Genomic DNA, 12,001 nt, shown 5'->3' on the forward strand with positions numbered 1-12,001 from the left:
TTCCTGCCAGAGATAGTCTGCGTTAAGCAGTGGAGTGGCTTGGTGAGATTTATGTATTATATGTATGTATTATTCATAAATTTCTTTAAATAAATAGAAATATGGCGTTCTTTAGAACATGGGCGAATGAAATTGCACAATGTAGTGAGAATAACGACAGGTATGAATTTTATAATAAAAATTTTTATATAAGAGCACAGCAAGTTATAATCATAATAAAAATTGTTGAATAAACTAGAGTAATTTTCCATTTATCGAGTAGTCACGAAAGGGGTTGCTGTTGATTATTCACAGAGAGAGAAGTTAGAGAAGCGTTGGAATGATTGAATTGCTTTTGAAGAAGTACATTGAAGAATAAAATCGACTTTTGGCAGACAAAATATGTTTTCCTTTTGAGTAATTTTATATATTACTGTTTGGGTCTTGATATATCTTAATAAATATCATACATAATAAGTAATTACTCTTATCAAAGTTTGTCGATACGACATGATTCCTCGATAACCATTATCAAGTTTTTTATGTTTTAAACACCACGAAATATCTATAAATATATGTTTATAATCATAATCAGGGTACATAAGTAATTTCTTCTGAATCATTTCCAATGTTGGCACCAAATTGACTTTATACAAGTCATACATTATCCGTCGAATAACATCTTCAACAACATCGTTAACTTTTATTTATTTCGGTTAACTTTATTTCGTTTTAGTGTACATAATTCTTTATGTCCAAACTCTCGACTACTTCCGTAATACTTTTTCATTTTCGAAACCGTATCGTCCCTCAAATAGTCGCCAAAAGACATCATCCTCAATGAATTTAAATGATTATAAAAATGAAACACTCAAATCAAATTTAAAATTGAACTAAAATCCGGAGAAACAATTAAAATAATTATAATAAGCATGACAAACAGCACTGTCAGCAGTCGAATTCAGATTAGATCTTTCATTTAATGCAAATTATAGAATTGCTCCTTTGAAGTCGGCTTTCTAGATCTTAGCTCACGTGTTCCTTGGTGATACTTTGATTTCTTACCGAGGTAACTAATTAGTAAATTCTCTATTTTTGTTGTGAGAATAGGTATTACAAACGCTTATTATGAAATTACTACAATTTACCAGTGTTTCGATGGGAATAACTTGATACTTTTTTATGCTTTAACGATCGTCAGCTAATATTATGTTAATTCTCGGACACATTTTGATGCCGAACTTCATGTGCTGAATATGAATTGTTTCCATAACTCAAGTTTGAGTAAATTCTTTCGCGATTGTTGCAGAAAAATTAACCGAATCAGAACAATGACTTGGTGGGAAGCCATTTCAGAAAAATGAGGAGGTGATAGTATAGATTCGAAGTTTTATGGTGAAAAAATGGCTGCAATTTGAGGTGGCCAATTTTTTACCGGTAGAAGCGCTACTTTTCAAGAAGTATTATTTTGAATCAATACGAAGGAAGTAGTTGTGTTCGCAAGTGATCTTTTCTAACGCATGAGTTAATATTTTTCATTTAAAATTAAAGTTTAGAAAAAGAATATAAATAAAAGAAATATTGGTAAGCAATGAACACAGTTAGTGCGTCCTAAATAATTGCACAGCCAGTGGCTAAAAAGGGAACTATAATCTGGGTAAGTTTTTGGTTTACATACATATTGTGAATAAACCTATAGAATTCCGACTCCTTGCATCTATATTTCGTGGTAGAGACAACCGGAGGTCTGACTATTAAATATTTTTTTCGCGTGCCGAAAACCATGTGTGACGAAAAACAAGAGCAAACAGGAACATAATGGGTTCCAGAGGGTCAGACTGTCAACCAGACAGTTTGTCAGTTTTGGCAACACTATGAGAACGAGTTGTAAAAAACGGACCGAGTTGTGGAAGAACCACTCGTAGATTTTGCACCAGGACAACGCACCTGCCCATAACACGCTATCTGAGCTCGAATACCCGCCTTACTCACCATATTTGGAACCGTGCGACTTTTTTTGTTTTCGAAGATAAAATCTGCTTTGAAAGGGACCCGATTTGAGTCGATGGAAGCGCTAAAGCAAAAAACGGCAGAGCTCCTAAAGGCTCTCACCAAAGAAGACTTCCAGTCTCGTTATTCAATAGTCAGATGTTTGGAGAGGTGTGTGGCGAGGAGAGGAAAGTATATTGAAGGGAAGAATTCGAATGTAGAATATCTTTTATAATAAAACCCTTTTTCGTAACTAGTCTCGTTATTTAATAGCCAGACCTCGTATATCGCGGTACTTTTTGAAAGGTATGAAAAATTTAGAAACACTTTAAACTAAGTCGGTAGAGATATAAAAGGAAATTTTGTTGAAAAATAGAATATTGTTTTACAGTTAAGGAACTTTAGATATCATTAAAAAGGCATTCCTCCGCCAAATCGCCGTAAACTTTATAAATATATCAGTCCAATTAATTGATGGTATTTAGTTTTATATTCCGAGTAATCAGTCATAGAATTAACACAACCGTTTTACAGAGTATTATAAGCTAAAAATAGCATAAACTTTATATGTTTAACATTGAAAATAAGTACAATTATCCAACTTCCATTCACATGATCCGACGTTAATTAAAAGAAGGTTGCGATCGATAACAGGCTTCTGGAAGTTTTAAATTTCTTTCCGGATTCAATAATAAATTAGAATTAAATCCGTATCAAAGAAATTGAATCTGAAAACTATTAATAGCGATTCCGGTGTTCCTCTTTTTGTGAACTATAGAAATTCACGAAAATAGAAATTGGGGAATCATGCTATTGCACACAGGTAATAAATAAGGTTCACAAATAAACCTACTAACCTAAAACAGAAAAATGAGAAGAACATAATAAAGTGCAACTTCAATATATCGTAATTCAATATAACGACTTCCTCTATTTGACAAATTCTTCGTAGTTCCCTTCAATAGTCCACAACGGTCCAATATAAAATTTAGCTTTACATTACATACAACCAAACAAAATTTCAATGTCAAAATATTTTATTACTCAACATATTCTCCTCTTAATTGGATACATTTATTCCAGCGAACCTGCAACGTCTCTAGACCTTTCAAAAAAAATGTTTCTTCTTGCTCTGCAAACCAGACCTCCACAGCTTTTATTACCTCCTCGTTAGAAGAAAATTTACGACCTTTTAACCTTTTTTTCAGTTGACGAAAGAGGTAATAGTCGGACGGACCCAAGTCTGGTGAATAAGAGGGGTGTTCTAGTAATTCAAACCCTAAATCACGAATTTTTTGAATGGCAACATGAGATTTGTGTGCAGGGGCGTTGTCCTACAAAAACAAAACACCTTTGGATAGCTTTCCGCTCTTTTCTCTTTAATTTTTTCCCGTAGAATGGTCAATAATGTCAAATAGTAATCTCCAGTTATTGTTCTGCCCTTATCCAAAAAATCAATCATGATTACTCCATGGCAATCCCAAAAAACTGAAGTCAGATCTTTTCCAGCCCATTTCTAGACACGAAACTTCTTAGGTCTTGGAGAACCAGAATATCGCCATCCACCGATTGTTGCTTTGTTTCTGGATCGTAGAAATGTACCCAAGTCTCATCCATAGTAACAATTCGGTTTAAGAAGTCTACATCGTTTTCAAATCGAGCACAGATCGAACGCGATGCTTCTATACTTGGACGCTTTTGGTCAACATTCAAACATTTGGGAATCCATTTTGCAGCAATTTTTCAATGGAAACTTTACCTCTTTTGAAGCTTGCAGTCCAATTTTACACGGTCGCATACGAACGACATTGATCACCAAGGGTATTAAGCATATCTTTGTGAATATAGGTACTTGATGATGGCTCGATACTCCAATTTTTCGATTTTCACAATTTCGGTGGACATCCTTTTTTGTTTTAATTTATTGCGTAGCTCCGGTTTACTTTTTTGACGTCAAACTTTACACTGGCACTTCTAATAAGTTATTGTTCGTTGCTATGGTAACGCAATATTTTGTTTATGCATGGAACTGGTCTAGGCTAACTAGATATCAATACATCTTTATAAATTTTTATGAGAAAGGGTCTTGTGGTACCGCAGGTATTATGGTGATATTTACATTATTGTCAGATCTTTCTTTTTTCAGGAACTTTGTTATTTCAAATGAGATCACCATGTATATTTTTCGCTTTTCGAAATCCTTAAGAAATAGTTATTATTTTTCATCGAAAGTTCCTTATACCTAAACGCCAAACTAAAATAATACATTTATGACTTATATGACAACAAATTTGACGTTTCAATAAATTATTATTATCATAATAGTTTATTGAAAATCTCAATGGATCGTTTATCTGGAAAAGCACGAATTAATATTTTAATGATATTAGGATATAGTGATAGACGTAGAAGTCAACAAGAAGCGAGTAATATTTTTAATAATGTATATCCTAACCGAAATCCCATAACAAGATTTACTGTCGTAAATTAGTAAAACTGATTCAATGGAAGATCATCAACTGAAAAACAAATATCTAGATGTTTGTCTCCTGTTAGAAGACGATCCACACCAGATAAATATCGAAGGAACGTGATATTTCGCAAATTTCCGTGATGAAAATTTTAAGTAATTATAAATTCCATCCACACATGTAACGTTGGTTCAAGAGATGACGATTTTGACAAACGTGAAGAGTTTGAACACCTAATAATGGAAAAATGTTGCAATCAAAACGATCCAAATCGGCATAATTGTAGATACTGGTCACGTAACAATCCTCGTTGGATGCGTGTATCCCACACCCAATATCCTGAAAAACTGAATGTATGGGCTGAAAGAATGGGCGACAAAATAATTGATCCCTTTTTCATTGGGGGTAACCCAGATGGATTGGATGGCGTGGTTTTATCGAAAGGCCCCCGCGATTACCCGACATGAATCCTTAAGAGTATTTCCTGTGGGGTCACTTAAAAAACATCGTTTATGCCAATATTCAGGAATTAAAAGATAGGATTACCACATAGATAAGAAAAATTGAGCAGTCAGGGATGTTGCAAAATTTATTACAAAGTTTTGAAAATCGCATGGATTGTTGTTTTGAAGTAAATAGACAACATTTTGAGCATATCCTGTAAACGCATTTACTATATATTTTCTAAAATTCGTAATTTTTCTACTTCACAAATGTAGATCTATTAATTAATGAAACGATTTTATTCAATCGTAACCATCTAAATATATAATTTTTATTGTATTTCTATAAACACATAATATACAGGGTGATCAAATTGGAATAACAAATTTCATTTTTTCCGGAAAAAGGAGAGGTCTGACAACAATGTAAATACCACCATAATATCGATTGTATCACAAGACTCTTGTACACAAAAATTTATAAAAATAGTTCAAGCGGTTTCCGAGATAATTGAGGCGTTCCATACATGAAACTCAATCTGTATAACATACCCTTCATCCCAATGTATGTTATATTTCACGTCAACGGTTCGGCATGTTATTTTTTCAAAAAACAATAATTGTTATTTGATGGAAAGTAATGTAACGCTATGCACTATTGTTAAAGATTGTTTACCTGTAAACCGTAAGGATTAAAATCTTGCGAGTTCAAACACGTATGGTAATGTGTTGTGGTTGAAACAGTGCCGAAACAAAAAGGACGCAATCGGAGGCCCTATTCTTCTAAAAAATGATGGTTAGCAGTTTGCAGCAGAATTGGGCATGCAAAGTTTCATGCTAGCAACGGGTAGCTTCAAAATTTCAAAAATCGAAACGAGATTGTTTTCGAAAAGAGGTGTCTAAGTTGGAATTTCTGAATACTGAATAGACTATTTACACCAACACTCACAATTACATTGTCTGAAGCTCGTTTCTATAACCAAGTTATCGTCTTCAAAGACCCTACAAAGACGATAACTTGGTTTTCGAAACGAGCTTCAGACAGTGTAATTGTGAGTGTTGGTGTAAACAGTGTGTTCAGTATGAAAATAGGTGTCGCTTGCCATGGGGTTCCAATTAAAATTATTGGTCACAATAACCTTGTCGTCATCTATCAACTTTACAACCCTGAATATTTCAAATTTCACTACTTTCTGTTAAATCTTTCTAAATTTAAAAGGGAAATGGGAGTTTTGGATAGCTGTGTACGTAAAAAGTTTGATAAATATAAATTGAGGGTTTAACTTGGAAAAACCAATTAAACTCAGTTGCACTGATGGAAACATATAATTTCCATCAATCAATTGTTACTGTTTTCTAGAACAATTTAACATTCCAGACATTTTCAGCCAGATAAATGAAGTTCGTTATGGAGCAAATTAGCTATTTAATGAAAAATAAGTTCAAGAATATATACCCCGAGAATGAAAATACCAATTTTCCCAATTACTGTACCAGTGACAACGTCAATGTCTCTTTAATTCTTTATTGATTGCCTAATAATTACATAAAATGTTCTAAAATGTAAAATTAGGTAATTTCAGTTCGAAAATTTCGGAAGTATCCACACAATTTTTATTTATACGCAACGACATAATATAAAATCATTTAATGAAACAATACTAACCAATATAATTTATGTTGAATAACTTATTATTATATTTATTTTATTATATTTTGACGGTGAGTAGGACAAATTGAAACTTGCAAGTACCGGCTGATTTGTTTATTATTCTTCAATTGTGAATTAAATCTTGTATGATGTATGATTGTATTTTAGTCCCTATAAGACGCAAGAATGTACTGTGATGAATACATCTTTTTGTGAAGTTCGTATAAGAATGGTTTTCGTTCTCGCAAAATCTTATGGCTTATGGTTTAAATTTCAGATTCAAAATGAGTAAAACCAAGAAAATATTATTTGAAATTCGTGCATTAATCGCAAGAATTCACAGTCCAGGCAAAAGTAACTGTACCATTGCCGCCGTATTAAAAATACCTCGAAGTACCGTAGACAACAACGTGAAAAAACATGCATCCATCAGGAGCTTTGGAAAACGTTCAGGGCGGCTTCGAACAACCACAACCGCTGTAAACGTGATCGACGACTAACGGTCCCACAGATTGCAGCTCAGATTAATTAATCTAGGGATCTGCCTTTGAGTACTTCTACAATGAAAAGGAGATTGAGAGAAGCTGGTCTTTTTGGAAGGATGGCAGTGAAGAGACCTCTTTAAAGACGTTAAAATACAGAACATTAAAAATGCACACATGAAGAGTGGGACGGAGTTTCATGGAGGAAATAATCAAAGTTTATGGTTTTTAGGTTTAAGAGAAGAGTTTTTGTACTGAGGTCAAAAGAAGAACCGATATTAGATCCGTGTGTAATCCCGACTGTAAAGCACGGCGGAAGTTCTGTGATGGTTTGAGTATGTTTTGGAGAAAGGGCTACAGGAAACCTGGTAAAAATTGAAGGGATTTTGAAGAAAGAAGAAAAATGTTGGCGGAAAATTTAGCTTCCGGTATGACAACAATTCCAAACAATCCTTGATGTCGTGCAAAGAGTAATTGAAACAATTGGAAAGGAAGAATATACCGATTAATTTATGATTAAATACATTAAGTACATTGTTTATTTTTTGTTCCATCGATTTTTATTTATATGCAACGACATATGAAACAATTTAATAAAAGAATTCTAACCAATATGAGTTAAATTGATTAACTGTGTTTATTTGTGATCTTTAGCAGGATGATAATATAATTAATTTTATCGCGAATTAGTCTGAACGGAACTGTCTGAATTGACTACATCGGTCAAATTTGAGGTCACAATTCATTTTAATAGAAGTTTATTTTTTTATTATGATAAACAGTATAAACATTCCCAGATGCACGTTCATGAGAAAATTCCGTTGTACTTCATTGCATTACAAATATAAATATAATAATAAGAATAATTAGTGCAAGACTCTACATATCGAGAAAGACATTATCATAAACGGAGATATCGTACAGGGGTTGGAAAACGGAGAAACCTACAAATATCTAGGATTTCAATAAGCTAAGTTGCTGGACCACAAGCAGGCAAAAGCTAGAATCCAAGATCAATACACCAAAAGAGTGAAGTCACTTATGAAATCCGAATTAAATGCAGGCAACTTAGTCCAGACAATCAACACCTATGCCGCACCTGTTTAACGTCCTTTTTTGGAATTCTGAAGTGGACGAAAACAAAACTAAAGGGTATTCAGAGGTTGACACGAGCAATAACAAAGAACAACAACCACCACCCGAAGTCATCCACTATTAGAACAAGATTATCTCAAAAAGAGGAAGAGATTTGATTGACCTTCTTAACCTGCACTCTCGACAGTTAATGAAACTACGAGAATTCTTTCATACTAAAGGGGAAACCTCAACTCTGCACCGGATTATATCCAAAGCGGATAAGGATTATTCACCCTTTAACCTCGCATAGCCAGAATCTGACTTAAATATAGTATTGGACACCGAGAAGCTGTGGTCACGAAAGGCACTATATGGTAGACATCATCATGACTTCAACCAACCGCATGTTGACACAGAAGCTTCAAACAAATGGCTTACTAACGGCAAACTCTTTCAAGAGATCGAAGGCTTTATGATGGCCATCCAGGATCAAGTTATTAACACAAATAACTACAAGATATTCTTAAGGATCCGAACACTCAATCTGACAAATGTAGAAAGTCCCAACAAACATCAGAGATCATCCAACATATAACATCTGCTTGTAGTGTGTTAGATAATACCGACTATTTACACCGGCATAACCAAGTACCAGCCGCAGAAGGTGCTCGAAAATGACAATTTTAGACCCTACTACAATAGGTCCATTATCACCCACCGATATACAGGTGACGAATAACAGACCTGATATCGTAGTGGTTGATTGAAGAATCAATTCAGTCCTTTTTGTCGATGTAGCTATACCGAACACTCATAACTTTCTCAACTAACACCAGGAGAAACTGGCCAAATATGCGGATCCCGCAAATGAGATTAAGCAGATATGGCACAGCGAAAATGTGGAAATAGTCCCAGTTATTATGTCAGCAATGGGCGTCGTGCCTAAAACCTTGGGATAACACCTTCGCCAACATCCAAAAGGCTGTAATACTGTATACTTGCCACATTATGTGATCCGAGCCTAATCCTTTTGATACATTGTATCCGGGATAGGTAAATAATACCGTCTCTAAGCTGAGTAGTGCAGAAGTTTTTCGCATAATAATAATAAAGAATAACGAGTAAAAGTAATATAAATATTATCCAGAAGGGTTCTATCCCATTAATTGATTTATAAATGAATATCTGCTTTTAAGAGTCGTGATATTAACATGTTGAACGTCCGGGACCGTCTTTTACGGAAACTATTCCAGAAATAATTAATGAAATCCCTGACCTTATACTCGGCAGTAGTAACGGAAACTTTGGTTTATTATTATACTCAATAGACATTAATAAAATCGAAAGTATAGGCTTCATGCATTATAGTGGAAAGTTGAAAGGTTACGTGTAAAAGTTATGGATGTCGTAATTGCTTAATGCTGATCAAAATCTCGTTTTACATTAAAAATTCGTGAATTTTTCAATTGATATACTCGTATATAACAAAAAAAGAATCGAAACAATGGACTTCATCCGAGAAACTTGCTCACAAGACAGCAAAATCCGATTTTTTGACGAATAAAGTTATGTATTTTGGGATTGCAACGGAGTAATAATAATAAATGATTATTTAAAGAAAAGTACAACGATAACTGTTTAATATTGCTTTAGTTTACTGATACCTTCTAATGTCGAAATTAAAAAAAAAACGACTGCATTTGTTGAAAATTGTGAAATAAAATAATTTCCTTTTTATAATGTTAATTTTGAAATAAAGGTGATAAAATTATAAATCGATGTATCCAACCATTCTTTTTTCAATTTATTCCACATCGTATACGACATATTGGACAATCTAGTGGGAAAAAATTTTTTGGGTCACTACTATGAGAATAGTAGTCGCCACAGATATTTAATCGCTCTGTATATGAAGAAGTAGTCATAAAACCGAGTCACGTTCATTTTAATTAACAGCATTGTTTTGAAAAATCATGACGTAAATCGTATTCATTGAAAGTACTTTTCAACGTGTTTAAACAATGTTAATATTTGTCTAATGGATGCATTGCATTTGATTATGACTGGCTAGAAGTATGTTTATCGTTTGCTATTAAAAATCATAAGAGGTCATTGAATAACTATGGTACAAATTAACACGTTCTGTGTCGTAATAAGAAGACTTAATTAAAATAATATTTTCAATGTTTAATTTTCATACGATCTTGACAAGAAAATAATTACGTATGTAGTTAACTACAGTAACTGTAACAATATAATATATAATTGTTATTAATGTACACTATCGGTCAAACGATTTTACCCATCCCATAATCAATCCATTGAATTTATAAATAATGAACTTTAATAAATTTTTCTTCCATATTGTCACGCTCAGGTCGAAACGGTATCTTATCAAAAAAAATACAGTTTTTTGGGATCAAAAGTCACTGGAGGTCAAATCTGGACTATGAGGTGGATGAGGAAGCATTTCGAAGTGTAATTCGTTCACTTAAACCATCGTTGCCATTGACTTGTGAATCGGTGCGTTCTCTTGGTGAAACAGTGGTTTTTTCTTCGACATATGAGGCCGTTTTTCCTTAATTTTTGCATTCAAAAGATCCAACAACTCTATGTAGTATATTGATATATTGCTGTTCATCGTCTCTACCTTCTGGAGATAGTTGATGAAAAATATTCCATGAGCATCCCAAAATAATGAAGCCATAACATTCCCAGAAGACTGTTGTGCCTTTGAACGCTTCGGACGTGGTTCACCGGCTGCAGTCCGCTCGGATGATGATCGTTTTGATTCCGGAGTGAAGTGATGGATCCGTGTTTAATCCATTGTCACGTATAGACACAAAAAGCTGATTTATTACGTGTAAACATGGCTAAACACTGCTCTGAATCATCAACACTTTTTAAGCCATTGCTGAGCTTAACAGTATTTTTTTTTCATCAAGAAGCAATGACAAATTAACAGACGAGATTTGAATCCATTTTTTTGAAAATAACAGAAGTAGCTTCACTTAAATTGCTGTCTCTTTTTTCTATCTAGTCGAAATGTCATGAAATTTTACAATTAATCTTTTGAAAGTTGATACGTCATAAACATCATGGATTTGATAATAGCAGCGCCATCTGTATGTCACACGACTTAATGAGTGATGTATTAGTTCATTTGACGAAAATAGTTTGATAAACACGACATAGTTAAATATAACTTGCTTGATAATTCTAAGAATTGAATCTTAAATACTCCTTGTTCAAGGGGGTACGACTTGTTGAGTGATGTAGTAGAATTCTGTAATAATGATGTTGAATATGTGTTACTGGCAGTTTTAAACTGTTACTCGATAGATCTATTATGACAAACAGCAAAAAATTTGAACCAAATTACCTAATTTACCATCTACATTTGGCATAAATTGTATTTCACTACATAATTTCATTAATTTTCATCTGAACCACTATAAAACCAGTGATACCCGATCCTTCATTTTTTTAAATTAAAATTTGGTTTAGTTTATTTCCGTCATTATTACGAAATATTTGTAAAAACTATTAGCAATTTATCTAAGGATAGTAAAATACTTACCTTGGTATGGACATCAAGTATTGTAGAACTTTCCGATAATCTTCAGGTTTGGCACGTTCCCTTCGAGGATTTGCCGGAAACGACAAAACTGGTCCACCACGTCGGTCGCGTCCTCCTGTTAATATCACTAAACGTTCTTGAAGGAGAGGCATTAACTCTAACGCCCTTTGTCCGTCCATAGTTAAACTGGAAATATGCAATCTACTATTTTTTTATTCCATTATTTCATAACAGACTAAATACCACGATACACATACATCGGTATGCTGAATTGTCGGCTCAAATTCGATACGCCTCGCGCATGGCGTCACGCTGGAATCAGAATGTTT

General features: G+C 33.8%; 1 protein-coding gene across 3 annotated transcripts in view; it reads right to left on the minus strand.

Annotated features, from left to right (window-relative positions):
* Positions 1-12,001, minus strand: part of LOC130448668 (kalirin) — a 393,432-nt gene that overhangs the window by 376,537 nt on the left and 4,894 nt on the right. For all 3 annotated transcript variants that reach the window (XR_008910360.1, XM_056786130.1, XM_056786132.1), the window contains exon 2: positions 11,673-11,858. Coding sequence is in view for 2 of the 3 variants with exons in the window: in XM_056786130.1 (XP_056642108.1) it covers positions 11,673-11,851 (179 nt within the window). In the remaining variant the exon portion in view is untranslated. The remainder of the gene's footprint in view (positions 1-11,672; positions 11,859-12,001) is intronic.

Source organism: Diorhabda sublineata, chromosome 9 (genome assembly GCF_026230105.1).
Source record: "Diorhabda sublineata isolate icDioSubl1.1 chromosome 9, icDioSubl1.1, whole genome shotgun sequence".
In the NCBI taxonomy this organism is placed as follows: Eukaryota; Metazoa; Arthropoda; class Insecta; order Coleoptera; family Chrysomelidae; genus Diorhabda; species Diorhabda sublineata.